Source organism: Mandrillus leucophaeus, unplaced genomic scaffold (genome assembly GCF_000951045.1).
Source record: "Mandrillus leucophaeus isolate KB7577 unplaced genomic scaffold, Mleu.le_1.0 Scaffold116, whole genome shotgun sequence".
Lineage (NCBI taxonomy): Eukaryota > Metazoa > Chordata > Mammalia > Primates > Cercopithecidae > Mandrillus > Mandrillus leucophaeus.
The window spans coordinates 7,423,820-7,440,726 of NW_012099876.1; the positions used below are offsets into that span (position 1 = coordinate 7,423,820).

The window sequence follows — 16,907 nt, forward strand, 5'->3', positions numbered from 1 at the left end:
CGGTGACTCATGCCTGTAATCGTAGCACTTTGGGAGGCTGAGGTGGGTGGATCACCTGAGGTCAGGAGTTCAAGACCAGCCTGGCCAACATAGTGAAACCCCATCTCTACTAAAAATACAAAAAATTAGCTGGGTATGGTGGTGTGCACCTGTAATCCCAGCTACTCTGGGGGCTGAGGCAGGAGAATTGCTTGAACCCAGAAGGCAGAGGTTGCAGTGAGCTGAGATCATGCCATTGCACTCCAGCCTGGGCAACAAGAGCAAAACTCTGTCTCAAAAAAAAAAAAAAGAAGAAGAAGCTCAAAGAGTGTGGAAGCAACTACCCGAGGCATGGATCTTTAGATAAAAGAAGAATTCGTGGACATTTTTGCCAACCAGTCTACCATATGTGCAAAGGTGCAATAACTTACCAAAGCTCACAAAACAGGAAGAGGCAATGCTGGGACCCAGACCCGGACCTTGAAACTCCCATCCCTGGTCTTTTCCACAGTACCCTGAGCCCTTTTCAGGACTCCAAGGTTAAGGTCCAGTGACCTTTGAAACCCATTTTAGAAGTACTTGGAGCAGACAGATTAGCAATAGGTTTCAATGAGGGTTCTTAACTTAGTGGTGAGAAGAATCCATCTCCTTAATTAGGATAATAACTTGGCAAGGGTCCCCAGGCCACCCCTACCCCAGACCTCAGCTTCTCAACTCTGCCATCCATGTTCTTTGGCTTAACTTCCAGGTTCTCCCTCTCACCAACAGAACACCAGCCTTGGATCGCCTCATTCCATGTGGGGAAGACACAGAATCACTGCAGGAGATGTTTGCCTTCTGGTGTCCTGTTCAACACCCTTTCTGTTTGGTTGCAGGAGGACTTAGATACTTGGGCCTTTTAGGTGCACTAATGATCTGGTGCCTCTTCAAATTGGGTCCTGGAAAACGAATCCTAGACAGTTACCACTCTCTTTTCTTTGCCAGTAATGGAGAAAGCACAACTTGGAAAATCACCGATAATCCAAACTCACTAAATATTTGCTCAAAATTTGACTTAAAGGGGTGGCTGAGCTCTAACAGGGCTGAGGAGCAGGGACGGAAGCCCCCTGGTGGCCACTGGTGGCCTGGCCTTTATAGCCCTCAGCTGGTTAGCTGTAGCCTGGAAGACTAATAGAAAGCCCGGCCCTTAACTGGATGCTGAGGATGGCTGGCCTCACACCGCAAGAGCTTTATTAAAGTGATTCTGGAAAGTATGATTTCTCCATCTCCCTACATTTGCAGGGATGTTTTGGGTGATGTGGGAAGGGTTTGTTTTTCTTTTTCTTTCTTTCTTTTTTTTTTTTTTTCTGGCCAAACTCACTTTCCACTCTTGTACTCTGCTTCTTACATGTTTTCTTAGACTTGAAAGAATAATTTCTCCTTCATTTCAGTTCATTCTTTAGCCTAACAGGACATAAAAGAAATTGGTCCTGGAAAAGCTACCACTCTGTTTTCTTTGCCAGCAATGGAGAAAGCACAACTTGAAAAAAATTCACCAATAATCTGCACATTTTCAAGATCAAAGCAGTTTACAGAAGTATTCAAGACAAATCGGTGAAGTGTTGATCTCCATGTTGTCAGCCGGCCCCAAGAAGCTTCAATGAGGAGAGATGCACAGGGATGGGTGGCCTCTCCACCGCAAAGCCAGCTCCCTGCCCAAATGCAAAGAATTGCCCATTCTTCATTTCTTCTAAAGCCTGAGATAATAAACGAGGTCACTGCCAAGCTCTAAAGTAAACATCGTTATGACACATTCTGCCACCATAACTAGGGATTCCTCAGCTATTAGTCAGACCTCGACAGCAGGCTCCATTCTCAAACCAGGACTGAGACCCTCCTGAATTCTTGAGCCATGATGTGCCTGTGTCACTAGCTCTCAGGGCTGTCGTCAGAGTCTCCAGCGAAGATTGAAGCATGTGTATGGCCATTTCCCCTCTGCCAGGAATAGTTCCTAAAGGGGCATTGCATTGTCATGCTTCCTATAAAATACGGCCATTGACATTTGCTCTGTTCCTGGTGCCTGAAGGGGAATGATTGCCATCACACACAGGCTTCATGAGAGCAGCAGCTGGTCACCCTTGTTGTCTGTGTCTTCATGGTGCAGTTTCTCTCCAGTGTATCCTAGCTGCCTCTTTCCAACCCTTCTCAGAACAAGCCCCAACAATCCCCCACCAGCCCCTGCTTCCACTCCTAGGATCGTGGTCTCCATCCATCTTCCTGAGCACTAAGAAAAAGTGTGCCCCTTCTGGAAAGCCGATTTTATGGTCTAAAACTCACTGTATTCATTCTCCTGGTTTTCTCATTGAGGAGTGCTTGCTCCTCAATCATGTTAAAGATAATCAGTGCGCCATTTTCTTCTTTTATCTCTTCCAACAGTAAAACTTTTGCTCTTCCCTTTGAAATACCACTAGTGGCATTCTTAAACTTATTTTTAGACGTGTGGGCGCGTTCCAGACAAAATCGATGCTCGACACAGATAAAGCCCTGAGTGTGTTTACCGTGGGTAGAAGAACATGAGTGTTTGAATGTGGAAGGTGCACAGCCATGTGTCTGGGTGCAGTATGGCTTCCTTTCATCTGGAAAAAGGAAACAAGCATTGTTGATAATAATATGCAGATGTCCAGCTCCAAATGAGGACATATTGCTAATTAGCTAGATTGTTAGTTTGTTTTAAGGAGTGAGGCTGTAGTGACATTAATTGCCATCTCTGCTGTTTGCTGTTCAAAGTCTATGAGACCAAATGCCTTGTAATATCTTCTTTAATATCTTCAGTAGAAGATTCCCAGGGGTTTTTTTCTTCAGAATCCCACATAAAAGCTACATTAGGGGTAATGAGGCTTGTAGCCTCAGCCTAATTAAAACAAAATCTAACCTAGGCCCTGTTACCCAATGCTAACTTTAGCCATCATTATCATCAACTAGTACCTATTGGTTGCCCCCTGAGCTTGTGAAATTGGGGGAGGGAGGAGGGAGTTTGGAGACTGAAGATAGGGCCTGTTCTTTGCTTTTCAGAAATTTGCCAGCCAGTCTGCCTCCAGGAAGTCTGCCTGGTTGTATTAATCTGGGGAACAGTTAACCAGTTTTTGCCTTAAAGAGAAAAAGTACTAAACTTTCCTAGACAGCCACAATTTGTCACTGATTTGTGCCTCTTCTGGAGGTTCTGAAAGTGGTGACATCAACCCTGTTCTTCAGATTCCAGTCCTTGGTGAGTGTTTGCAGAATAGGGCAGGTGGCTATTTGCAGACTGGGACAAGGATGCTTAGCACATTTTTTTCCAAAAGAGGATGCATCGCCCATTTCCGTAGCTGTATCTTCCCCCTATTGTAGTGCTTATCCTAATTTGCCCTGTGGCTTGGATGTCCACAAACTCTCACTCCCTCTCTTTTGTATTCATCTGCCTGTGTCAAATGGCCAGCTGGGAGACTCTGGCCGTTCTGACCACTCTGACCCTAGATGTGGCTATGGCCATCCACCTTGGTCACAAACACAGCCACGATGGGCAGCGCCAGCTATGCAGTGGCCGGAGGCAGTGATTGGACATTCTTGGTGTTGGACCAGGATGTACTCAGTATAAAGGACACAAGTGATTGAAATGTGTGGATTTGTCATCTGAGAAAAACTGCACCCCGCCTAAAGATGAGAGGTTTTCTCTTCTCGGTTCACCTCAGCACAGCTTTCCCAAGGGCATCCAGGGCCAGCTGATGAGAATGAGGAAGGAGGGATGAGATCCCAGCACCATGTAGCTTCAGCAAACCTCCAAGTGCCCCAGAGGATGCCACCAGGGAAGCAGCAGCCTAGTGGACAAGTCGCAGCGCAGTATGATAGAGAGCTGTCAGAGCAAAGGCTGGTGGGCTGAGACTGTGGGTTGGGCCCGATGTGTATAATATTTAACTCCATTAGTTCATCTGAAAGCAGCAGGTGTCTCTGATCGTTACTCTCACTGCATTTCAGCTCTGAAACCCTTTGGATCTATAAACCACAGCTCTGCCAGACCTCAGAGACTCCTTCACTAGGATTGCAAAGTTCCTGGACCCCTCCCCAGATCCCTGTTCTCTTAACCTGATGCATCTACTGCACGTTTAACAAGCCCTTTTTATTTCAGTTCAGACATTGCTTCCTCTGAAAACCTTTCTTTCTTTTTAATACCAATTTGCAAAGTAAGGAGTTTTATAATACCTACCTCAAATGGTGACAGTAATTTTTCTGGATTTCTCTCCTTCCTGAGTCTCCTTATGAATTTTGATAGATTCAGTGTGCATTAGTCAAGTACAATCTCTTTTTTTGGTCCAAATTCTCTGATCTGTGAGCAATGTGGGCCTGTCAAGCTGGCTCCTGTGTTCTTTCAAGAGTACCCTGTTAGTCATTGAAAGCTTCCTTGCTTCTTGTTGCAGGAAAGTATCCCAAATTCATCTGTGCCTTCCCCGCCCAAGCTCTGCACTCAACCCTTTGTCCAAGGAATGCTGGTTCCTTTTGGTGAGGAAAAACCTCTTGCAATCATGATAACATTTGGTTGGTGCAAAAGTAATGCTGGTTTTTGCTATTACTTTCAGTGGCAAAACGTTTATAATTTTCCTGGTCATCATAACTCAAAAATTAAAATCCTAAGAGGGCACATTGCTACTGGTACTGCAGCATTGTCAATGTTAACATTAAGATTAATGATAACAGTAAAAGACATATGGAGGTCACCATTCCAGGACCAGCGCGATAGCTCCATAGTGCTATCAGGGACCTAAGCCCACCATCTTTCCAGTCAGCCACGCTTAGACTACAACCTCCATCCTCAGGTCTGCCAGCTGTCTCATTTCACATCAAGCCCTGTTTCCTCATTTCAGGCAGGACAAAGTGGAAGAGAGAAAGGCAAATGACAAAACCGAATATGAAAACTCCTTTTCAGCAGTTCTGTCCGGAACCTTCCACTTACTCCTCTTGGGGCAGAATTGTGTCATATGGTCACATCCAGATGCAGTGCATGCTGGGAAATGTAGTTTTTGCCAGGTCCACAGCCACCTGAAACAAACACCAAGTAGGAAAAAGAGGGGACTAGACATGGGGTAGGCAATTGCAATGTCTGCCACAGTACTGCCGTATAAGGCAAAATACTAGGCTGCAAGAACAGGATATTTTTATTACTATTCCTGTTTTAGATAAGTTCTAAAATAATAGAAGGAGAGGCGCACCAAGCAGTAGCTAAATAATTTGGCCAATGAAGATCACCTGCCTCAGCAATTGAACAGTTCATGTGCATAAGCCGTTCAGTAGCTGCATTTCTTCTGTTTTCCTTCTCATTGCTAGTCACAGCTCTGAAATTATAGTCACAAGAGGAAACATTGCTGCTGGTACTGCAGCATTGTCAATGTTAACTCATAGATAGTTAACTCAATGTTAACTCATTGTCAGTGTTAACTCATAGATTGATGTTCAACTCAAAGACACATTGTGGGTAAAGCAATATTTTCCCAAAATGAGCAGACCCCCTTGTATCACTTTAACTGGGGCAGAATGAATTCAACAGCATTTTGGAAAGAATGGTCATGTTTCTTTCCTTAAATTCCCAGACTTTCCTAAGATATCATTTTCAGAGAAGAATGTTTGCTTGCCTGAATAAAACACAAAATATTTTACCTTTAACCTTGAGATACACCGCTGTTGAAAATCTTTACTCTGCTGGAATAATTCAAGTGGAATACTCAGTGAGTGAACTTGGTGATAGCTGGACTGATGTCCTCAACCAGGACCTCCAATGGGGGCTCTGCAAGGAGGATGTGCAGTATGTCCCTTTGAGAAGAGATGAAGAAAGGTTTTCTTCTGCACTACTCTAGGATATTCTGTCTGTTATCTCCTACTCTAGATTTAAAGTCTAGATGACTAAAATAATGGCTACTCTCAAATCTTGTTATTGATTGAATAAAATAGGGTTTCATTCTATATGGGCCACCCTTAGCCACACTTCCCCTATCCTAGGATTTCCAGTCTCTTAACAGCTTGGGGGCATGCCATTGCAAGGAGGCAAGGTTTCTAGTTAAATATGTTTTGGAAGAGGTGCAAGAATAACTCAGATGTTCAGAGATTGTGACTAGCATTTCTTTATTACTTAGCATCTTCCAAATACTTTGCAAACACCAAGTCTGTGTCTAGGGGGCAGGGAAGTTCGGAGAGATAGAGAAATGCCACAATTGTGTGCATAACTGAAGCCAAAACATACTTCAGCCCCAGTTGTCTAACTATTCCTGGCAGAGGTATTTGTGGCCTGAACTGCCCAGCCAGTGGCCCTAATGCGACGCTTCTCTTTCCATGTGTAGACACAACCTAACCCAAGTATCTTGACTAATCCTGCGGGGAGGGTACAGGGCTCTTCTTATTATCTAATCTGCTTTACATGCAAGGTCCTTGAGTCCTAGAGAGTTTAAGGGGTTTGCTTGGTCTGGGGCTAAGCCAGAAGCACTCTGTGGTGGTGGATTTCCTACCAGGAAAAATTCAAGAGTCACATCAATCAATCAATCAAACTTAGTCCCTGTTTTTTCAGACATCTAGGCAAAATGTTAAAGAGTAGCAAAAACACATTTTCTACTTCTTCTAAAATGTAAGTGTTCATAGTAGAAAGAGTACTACATCACAGGGGAAAGGAAAGAGAGCCCCATTTTCAACCTAATTAAGCAGTATACCTCCATTGTGGTAATGAAGTTAGGGCTTGATTTACAAGAAGTACTAAAGTAATTGGGAAGCAAATTCTGGGCCCCTTCCAAGATTCGTAATCCTAAATCCTACACAAGGAATTCTCCATGACAATCTAACTGTCCTCCCTAATGTTGCTGGAGAAGTTTTAGGGTTGGAGATTAAGGGAAAAAAGCAAGGGAACAAATACATTCAGCTATCTCCCCTTTGGGATGTCATAGAGACGTCCCATTTTTTTTTTTTATGTTAAGAAAAGATAGCATGCTCTCTCTCCTCTCTTCTCTTCTCTTTTCTTCCCTTCCCTTCATTTCTCTCCTCTTCTCTCTCCTTCTCTTTGTCTCTTCTCTTCTCTTTCTCTCTTCTCTTCTTTTTCTCTCTCTCTCTCTTTCTCTCTCTCTTGCTAGGCTCAAACAACAATACACTTGGCTCTGTTGCATTGAGTAATGTCTCAAAATGTCAGGGCAACTCCCTCTACCGGGATGTGCCAGGAGACGAAAACCATGGCAGAGAGGTGACTGGAAAGGTGAACAAAGACACTGCCCCCGCCCACATCTTCTGAGCTGTGGAAAGGCAAGCAAAAACATGCTGCAGAGTAGCCAGCTTTCCCCTACCACTGCATGTTTTAAAGAGGTGATAGATGAGGTCTCTATCTCCACCCTCCCCTTGGCCTCTTCGAACATTCAGAGGTGGTCTCTGCACCAGTGAGTTTGTTCCTGAGCCCTATTCCTATTTAAACAGATATATAAAAATCCATTCACAGCTGGGCATGGTGGAACGTGCCTGTAATCCCAGCTACTCAGGAGGCTGAGGCGGGAGGATTGCTTGAGCCCAGGAGTCTGAGGGTGCAGTGAGCTCGACTGTGCCACTGCACTCCAGCCTGGACAACAGAGCAAGACCCTGTCTCTAAAAAATGACACATAAATAAAAGTAAAAATAATAATCCCTCCCTAAGGTTAGCTCTCCAAGAAGATATGTATCTGCTAGTGTGTTTCAGCCTCAGTGCTCTTGACCTTGGGTGCTCAGAGTCATGAGTGTTTTTATACCAGATGCAACCCTTTGGCTGGGTCAGAGGCACTGTGGTGGGGGGCAGAGAGGGTGTGTGGAGACAGTGTGCTGAAACATACACTCCCAAACCCCAAAACATGCCCAAGAATAACAGGAACATTAACCACTGACCCAAAGCTTGGTGAAATTCTATCTCCTTGTCTCTCTCCACCAGTAAACATGAAAATGCTATCCCTGAAGGCTGGAGTAAATCTTTTGTGAGAGGAGAGGGGAGAAAAAGAAAGGCTGGTTTGGAAAAGGAGTCCAGCAACTTCTATACTCTTCAATCACTAGAGAAATTTCCCCATAGCGATAAAGAAATGGAGACATTTTTCACACCTGGGAAAAACAAGGGGCTTGCACTTTTCAGTATAAAATCATTAGATTTCAGAATGCCTTTTCATGACTTTTTCTTTGACTATCCCCGTCTCTTCATCCTCATCACCTATGGTTCTTCCCTCCTTCCCTCTACAACACCTTCGCTGGCCATTCTGTTTCTCAAACCAGCCAAACTCATTCCCGTCCTAGACTTGAGTGCTCCCTTTGCTGTTCCCTTTGCTAAAATGTCCTTCCCCCAGATTATTGCAGGGTGCCACCTTCTCTTGTTCAGATCTTGCCTCAAGTGTCACCTTCTCTGAGGGGTTCTCCCTGACCAGCTATCTAAGGTTTTCCCCAGCCACTCTCCATCATCTTCTTTCTTTTCTTCTTGGCAGTCACCATTCTGTGATCTGATCTTATTTATTTATCTATGTACTTATTGTTTATTTCCCTCACCTAGTTGTACATTTCAAAATAATAGGCCTCATGTCTATCCTGTTTATTGCTGTATCTCCTATGCCTAGCATGGTTGGCATTTGTTGATTGGATGGATGGGTGTGTGGGTGGAAGGATGGATGGATGGTTGGATGGATGGATGGATGGATGGATGGATGGATGGATGGGTGGATAGATGGATATGTGAATGGATGTATGGATGAGTTGATGGACAAATGGACAGACAACTGGATGAATGTATGTAATCAATAATATGGCCCAAGAACTTTATCCAGCTTGGTCAGATCTTTTGCTCCATAGCCTACACAAAAGAAAGCAACTCTGGACACTAGAACTATAACTAAAGCCAAGGTGGTTAATCAGTTGAAGCTGTGAGAAGAGAAACATAATTTGGTTCCAGCTTTGAATGAGCACCTATTCTCCTTCAATGTAGTGTTTTCATTTTTAAAGTACTTTGAAGCTTAATAAATAGCCCATAATTCATTAACCCTCAGAAAATTCCCAAGTAGCAGGCTAGAAGAAGTTTTCTGATGATCTGGCTTTTAAGACATGAAGAAACTAAACCATGGGGTTGCAAAACAAGTTTGGAATGTCCTACTGGCTTAATTTCAGCCGCTGGAATTGTCCTTGCTCCTGAATATAATGGACTGTTAAGGGTGACATTTTTTAATCATGTGTCCCTTTAATAGGTGTTTGTTTGCTTGTTTGTTTGTTTGTTTTAGAATAACCTCAACGTGGGAAGTGACTCCACATCAGAAACCAGCTTTTCTCTCTCCAAAGAAGAACCAGGGGAGCGTCTGGACCACCAGGCTGCACACCAACCCTTCCCCAGACCGCGATTCCGACAAGAGACGGGGCACCCTTCATTGCAAAGAGATGGCCCCAGATCCTTTCTCCTTGATCTACCAAACTTTCCAGATCTTTCCAAAGCTGATATCAATGGGCAGAATCCAAATATCCAGGTAATTCTTGGCACATGGAAGATAGAAGATAACAAAACAGTCCATCTTCTGTTTTCTGATGATTCCAGTGGAAACTGCTGCCTTACCTTACTTTTCTTCTTAAACCCTTAATGATTCCTGCTTAAGATCATGTTATCTCCATAAGAACAGTGCTGCATTTCATTAAGCGACACCCATGATTGTGAGATGCACCATTATTTTGTGAACCACTCAAAAGAAGAAAACACTATCAATTAAAGTACGACACACCAAGGATTACAAAATACATACTAATTTAAGAGACAGTGAAATATAAAAGCAAATCAAAACAAAATAGTCCAAAATATAAAAACAAAACAAAAACAAAACAAAATTGATGAAATGTGACAGTTTTAGGAAAAGGCCAATCTGACCTGCGAACAGATTGGGCAAATGATTTCAAACATTTCAAAGCACTCAGGAAAGCTCTTTCTCTTAATGCCCCTCTAACTTGCCTTGGACACCAGAAATTCCTTCACAAAGAGACAAGCTTCCGTTACTCTAAAGTATACATGACTTACAAAACAATAAGAGGAAGGAAGTTGAGAATAGGAGTTCCTAGGGGAGAGATGGCTATCTTCCACTAAGATGGGATCTGATGAAGCAGTAGGAAATGGAAGGTTAAGGAAAGGGTGACTGGGGTTAAAAATAATAACTTTCATCTACACTGAAATAGCTCAGTATACTTTACAAAGCAAATGTTGATCTGATTTGACCCTCCCAACACCCTCATGAAGGAGACAAAGCCCGTGTCATTTTTCTAATACTATCAGTAATGCACCAGATACTCAGGAAGTTACTGTTTGGTTTACCCAAAGTCACATGGCAGTAAATAGTAGTTGTAGGGTTCAAATCCAGGCTCTCAGACTCTCAACCCACATTCAGAGACAAACTCCTAATTTTGCATGTTGTTTGTACCTTTCTCTGTTTCCTCCCAAAGATGGTCCCTATGATGGTTGAGAGAGGCTCATCCCCCGAGCAACCCAGCCCCTATCCTCATATGACTGCTTCCATACTTTTTTTAAAGATGGCCTCACTCAGTCACCCAGGCTAGAATACAACGGCACAATCATAGGTTACTGCAGCCCCTACCTCCCAGGCTCAAGCGATCCTCCCACCTCAACCTCCCGAGTAGCTGGAACTTCAAGTGTGTGCCCCCACATCCAGCTCATTTTTAAATTTTTTTGTAGAAACAGGATTTTGCCATATTGCCCAGGCTGGGCTCAAACTCCTGGGCTCTAGCAATCCTCCTGCCTCAGCCTACCACAGTCCTGGGATTGCAAGTATGAGCCACCATAGCCAGCCCATACTTGTAAGCTTTGCTTCCAATTCTTTCTATTTGTATAGGGGCACCTTTTCCGTACTTTTTCCTCTCTGGACCAAATGCCAGTTTGCTTACATAGCAGAAAGTTCCTGAACTTGGACTCAGACCAATTGATCCTTCATTAACTGCTTCTCTCTCCACAGACTAACACCCTCTGCGTGATACGGGTTTTAGATCAGGTTTCGTGGACCTGAGTGGTTTTGCTCTTAACACCAGTGTCATGGGGGCAGGCAAATCTCACTGAGAACACTTCATTAGAATACCAACCCCCACTGTATATAAAATGCTGCATTAGGTTATATAGGAAATTGAAAAATGTAAGCCCTGTTCCCTCCAATAAATTAGATCGGTGTGAAGATCCCAGCTACCACATAAAACAGTGCTGGAGGGATCATGAAGACAGAGGAGGAAAAGCACTGTGTCCCAAGGGGGTGGATCTCAACAGGTGGGAAGAAGTCAGACAGGCTCTGTTGATGGTACAGCATAAAAAATGTTGTGGAGGTCACTGTCGACAACCCATGCACAGAAATCACTGCCTACTGCCCAGTCGAGTTATTCTATTTCTGCTCTATACAATCCTTATCTGTAAATTTTCTGTTGGTGATACAGAGGGAGGGGGAGGGTGGCCAGCATTTTATTGATCTGATGACGTTTTGGCCCTAAAGAGAATAAAATTGTGCTGCATTTCTGGCCTTCTGTTTCTGGAAGACCACAAAAGGTTAGTATTGGTCACCCAGAAAGATGTTCAAAGAAAGAATAAAACAACTGCTAGCCCTGGGAGCCCCAGTCTTCTGTCAGCATGTAATTGTGTGTGCATGCACATACACACACCCACACACCGCACAGCACTAGCTGCTGCTGCCTCATGCACCACTGCACTTGTGTAAACCAGTTCCCTGGTGGTCCTTTAAAACACGAGGTGCTTTCTACAAGGAGGTGATGGTTTCCGTGTTGGCAGCTCTCACCCCTTTCTCAGAGCACTGTTCTTTTGTTGAAATCCACTGGTTTGACACAGGGCCGATTCAGCCCAGCAGACAGCCCTGCTGGTCCCTGCGGGCCCCGTCAAAGCATTCCCTCTCCCTGGGTATCAGAGTGAAGTCAGGTGAGGGGCCCTTCAGTGGGTCGGCTTCCGCTGCCAGGCCTTCTGGCCTCATCTGCCCCTTCCCCTGGCAACCTGCCTTTGCCCCCACCTGGTTCTCCCTAGCTGGAGCCTGGGAGCTGAATGGGAACTTGATACCCGCCCTCCGCGCCGCCCCACCCCCTCAGGCTCTGGAAGTGTTTCCCACGCTCCAGGGCTAAGGAAACAGCCTGCACCTTTCCAAAGTGACATCGCTAAGCCCATGCAAGAGGCCACGTCCCCCCTGGGCCTCTTGACTTTCAGGATAGGAAATCCTTCTAAAAGCCCCAACACCTGCTTCTGTAGAGCATTTTAACTCCCAGGAGTCAGGCAGCCTCGGTCCCAAGTGAATCAGACAATTCTATTTTAAGACTGGCTTCAAGCTGTGGAAGTGAGGAAGGGAAAAAATGCACAAAATAGAAATAAATGGCCTCAGACTCCTAAACTGAATCTCCGTATGAAACTTCAAACAATATAAGAGGTTGGGTTTTATTGAAAACAAAAATCATTCAGGAAAGAAAGTGAATCCCCCAGAACAAGTTAGACTTTGGTATCCTTGGCTGGGTTTTCAGTCTGCAGCTGATAGTTATCAGAGACAAAAATCTCTGAAATAAATGCATTATTAGGCTTACTGCATTACTTACTTACAGTGTAGTAATGAACTACACTGGCTATTCACAACCAAATACTCTCTTTTCTGGATCAAGTTGAGATTAGTATTCATTTCAATCAATATACTTATTTCTTTTCTCCCATCAAGAGGGACTTAAAAATAGTCATGTAAAGGCCTTTTTTTAAGACATATTACATGGCCACAGGCCATGTAATTACACAGACATATTACATGGCCACAGGCCTCTTTAGTGCCACAAGATACAATCAGATGAGTTGGCCAGGGTTACAGTTGTACGTGCTTCTACTTTTGATTTTGCCTCCTCCTTTTTCTCTAAAATACTTTTAGAGGAATGGCAGGTCTGGCTGGATAAGAATCAAAAAATTTCTCTGCCCAGGACATGGACCCATGCCCCTATAGAGACAAGCCTGTTCAGCTCAGATTCTCATGAGGTACTGCTGTCAATATATGGAGGCAGATTGACTTGTGTTTGGAATCAGGCACCACCATTTAGTCAGCCAGACTTGACCTCTGTAGCCCCATGCAGGTTTACTGGGCCTCTCTGTGCCTCAGTTTCCTTGTCTATAAAATTGGAATGACAGTACTACCTACGAGTAACTATGTAGTATAATACTACATATAAGTGTGATTTTCTGTGAGGATTCAATGAGATCATCCATATGAATTACTTAGCACAGGGCCCAATATAGGATAAGCTTCCCAAAACTGATAGACGCTGGTTGGTGATGATATTGGAGATGAAGATGACAGAGGAAACATATATAAAAATAATTGGGAATCAGAAGAACTGGTTCAGGGACCAACACTATACCTTCCTTGCTGTTTACCTCGGGACGTTGAATTCTCCAAGCCAGTTTGTGTGCCTGAAAATTGGGTCTAAGTTGTGTAGAAGGGACAGTAATGCCTGGATTGACATGCTGCAAGTCTCAAAGCAGTAACCACAGTTAGCTGGGGTTGCCACCCGTGTTCTTAAAGTATCAGCAGGTCTAAGAAGAGGAAATTAGATATCTTCCTAGTCCGTTTTGTGTTCTTTCTATGGCAATTGTCGAGAGAGAAGGGGTAGAATGATCTGGATTTAAAACTATTGTTGGAGACACGTCCTTGGATGCTCTGTGCTCCTGAGGAAATCCTTTTCCTCTCCAGAAAAGACCTGCCCATTCCCACGACTTTCCACAGCTCACAAGGCTTAGAGGACCAACAAGCAAGAAGGCTTTCCTGAGTGTGACGAGCATGGTCTCTGGATTCTCAGTGGCATTGGTTTATTATCAGCTAGACTAAGAATGGTGTGGGTTTCCCTGTGGAAAGTGCATTTCCAAGCAAGAATCAAGGGTTTGCTTCTAGTCAATGTATTAATTTTCAAGAGAAGGAAAGCTGATCAAGGTGCATTGGAACTTTTCCTCATTTCCTAAGACAGAATTATCCAAATTATCACTTCTTTTGGACTCTCTTTCTTGGAGCTGGGGAGATTGTGCCAGAAATTGAACTTGCGGCTTTTGAAAGAGTTCCCTTTCTTTTATCATCATGACTTGAGTGTGGAAAAGTCCAAAAGAAAAAAGTATACTAAGACACTTCAATTATGTGTGTTAAGGATGAGAAAGGATGGTAAGATCTAGAGTCTTTGTCAGTTTGGAAATCTGTGCTCACTCCACACCTACAGTTCATCACACTGATCATTATTCAAGACATCTTTATCAACGGATTCTTTGATGCTAAAATGTGTGTACATAGAATGAGAGCAATAGGAAACATAAAACGAGCCCTTGCCATTGGAGAAGTCATTGATCACACTCATTAAGTCTTTTTAATTGGATGCCTATAAAACCTCAGGCTCAAGATTAGATTTCTTATTTTGATATCAGCATGAGGTTTTCACTTTGTTAACTGTAGGGAAGGGTGGATCCTAAGATTTGTTTGTTTTGTGTTTTGTTTTTGTTTTAATTCAGTTGAGGCAGTGGCTAGCAATTAAAGGGAAAAATAAACCTCTAAGTGTTGAGATTTAGTCATCGATATAGCTTTTGGAGTAAATTTCTATTTTGCTACTCATTGCCTGGCCAGGCAACAAATCTATTTTGTTTGGATCTGAGCAGCAGTTTGGAGGAAAAAAAAAATCATATTGACGGTAATAGCTTGAAACATGAAATTGTTTTTATTCCCAGCTTGGAGAAATTGCAGGGCACGTTTTGTTTAAGCAATCCCTTTGACTCCAGTCTGAATACAAATGGAATACCAAAAGTGTTGGGCACATTCCCTCTTATCTCCTACCCAGAGACTGATTTCATTACCATAATTGCAGGCTTGCCTGGCTCTTGGCAGCCTCTCCCCTCCAAGACCCTTACTAGCCTTGCAGACGATTGTTGCAGCTCAGTTGTTCCGTCTGCAGGCAGAGGGAGATGGGGCTGCAGAGAAGAAAGGTTATGTCTCCAAAGGCTCAGCATTGCCCTGTCACTGCCCAGCTTGGCTCGGCTCTACCCAGCTGTGTGCTCCTTCTCCACTTGTCTTTCTAAGCTTCTGTGTGGGTCCCTGTTACCATTACTCTCCCACGACCATTCATTCCAGCAAATAGCAATGATACAAGATGTATGATGTATTATTTTGCTTTTCTTTCCCCCTTTTGGTTTTGTTTGTTTGTTTGTTTTTTGTTTTTTGTTTTTTACTTTTGGGATTACTGAAAAGCTCCACAATTATTTACAAATATGCAAAGGGTGCCTACAAGACTGGAGTAAGGGTGGTGGCATGGGGTAAAGCTAGCAGTGCCCTTCTAGGTGTCCCATGACAGAGGAGAAAGGTGCACTTGGCCTGCTGCAACCTGAGTAGACTCTGGGGTTGAAAGTCACCCTCTTGATCATGTGTCCAGACTCCACAAAACCACAGCCCCGGCCCATTGGCTGGGCAACATCCTTTGAAGTGAGCAGAATTCAAACCTCCCCATTCCTAACACAAAAGGAAGGGGCTATTTGTCTCAGGGATGGGCACACCCCAGTGCAATTTGGCAGAGCATCTCAGCAACTCTCTCAGATGTCAGGTTAGGGCAAAACTGGAAATGCATCTGCCCAGTACATCTTGGGTTGATTACTTGGAGCGCATGTTTCTGATTCATTTGCACATAGCTCATCCAGGGGGTGTTGCAAGAGCTATGTGATGGCTAAAGGAACCCAATGCGTCTTTTATTATGTTTTTCAAACAAGTCTTTCTACGTTGATTGTCTCTTGGAACCAAGAAGCTTCATTCTTCCAGCCCCGTGACAGACTTCAAAATGAGACTTTCGTAAATCTGAGAACAAGTTCTAGCTTTGGCTCCAGGACTATCTGCTCTGACCCTAAGGGTTGGTTGAGGAGTGTGCAGTCTAGGGATAAACCATGGGGTGAGTGAAAATCGTAGCTGGGAAAGCCTGGTCTTGAGGAGCTTGTACTTATGTCTTTGTACACCCTGAAACAACCAACCCCCACCTGCACCTGTAGTCTTGTTGTTTCTTTGGTCTCATGAGGGGACAGTAGCTCTGTCACTTACTTTTTGAGAGACAGTGTGGCAAAGTTAGGGAGAACATGGGCTCTAGAACCAGACTCCCCATGTCTGCCACTTACTAGCCCTGTGACCTTACGCAAGTTGTTGATGTCTCTGTGCACCAGTTTTCCCTGGTTGTAAAAGTTATCTGGCAGTCATCTCAAAACTTAATACTTTGAGACAATGACCACGGGATTGCTGTTGGTCAGGAATTTGACTAGAACTCAGCTGGGAGAGCTTGTCTCTGCTCCATGTGGTGTTGGCTGGAGTGACCCAATCCATGATGGCCCTACTCACATGACTGAGCCCTCAGAGCTAGACATGGGCTGAGAGACCTTGGTTCTTCTCCAGGCAACCTCTCTCTTTACATAGTCTCTACACACGTAGTGGTCTAGGCTAGGCTTCCTTGCATAGTGGTTAGAACATTCCAAGAGAATGAAAATGGAAGCTGTAAGGCTTCTGCTAAGATCCGTCACCATTCCACTCCTATCCATTCTGCTGGACAGAGTGAATCACATGGCCAATACAGATCTCCAGGGAGGAGAAATGGGCTCCACCTCTCTCAATGGGAAATGTGGCACACGCAAACATGGATGGGAGGTCTTTACAAGAGTTAAATAATATAGGTGGAGTATTTAGGATAGTGCCTGGTACAGAGTTTGTGTTCATAAATGATATGTTTTATTATAATATGGTTATTCTGGTATCACTTCAGGAACAAATATAGTACGTGTTTACTTCCTGAATGAAGGGCTTCTCAATACCACATGGAGGAGAGACAAACTCTCCAGGCTCAGCTCTACTCAAATTCCTAACCCACAGCAATCCAACAGTCATTGT

At 44.0% G+C, this 16,907-nt stretch overlaps 1 protein-coding gene across 1 annotated transcript in view; it reads left to right on the forward strand.

Annotated features, from left to right (window-relative positions):
• Positions 1–3,513: 3,513 nt before the first annotated feature.
• Positions 3,514–16,907, forward strand: part of ISM1 (isthmin 1, angiogenesis inhibitor) — a 36,632-nt gene continuing 23,238 nt past the window's right edge. Inside the window, exons 1-2 of the mRNA XM_011998970.1 lie at positions 3,514–3,579; positions 9,234–9,473. Coding sequence (XP_011854360.1) covers positions 3,514–3,579; positions 9,234–9,473 — 306 coding nt within the window. The remainder of the gene's footprint in view (positions 3,580–9,233; positions 9,474–16,907) is intronic.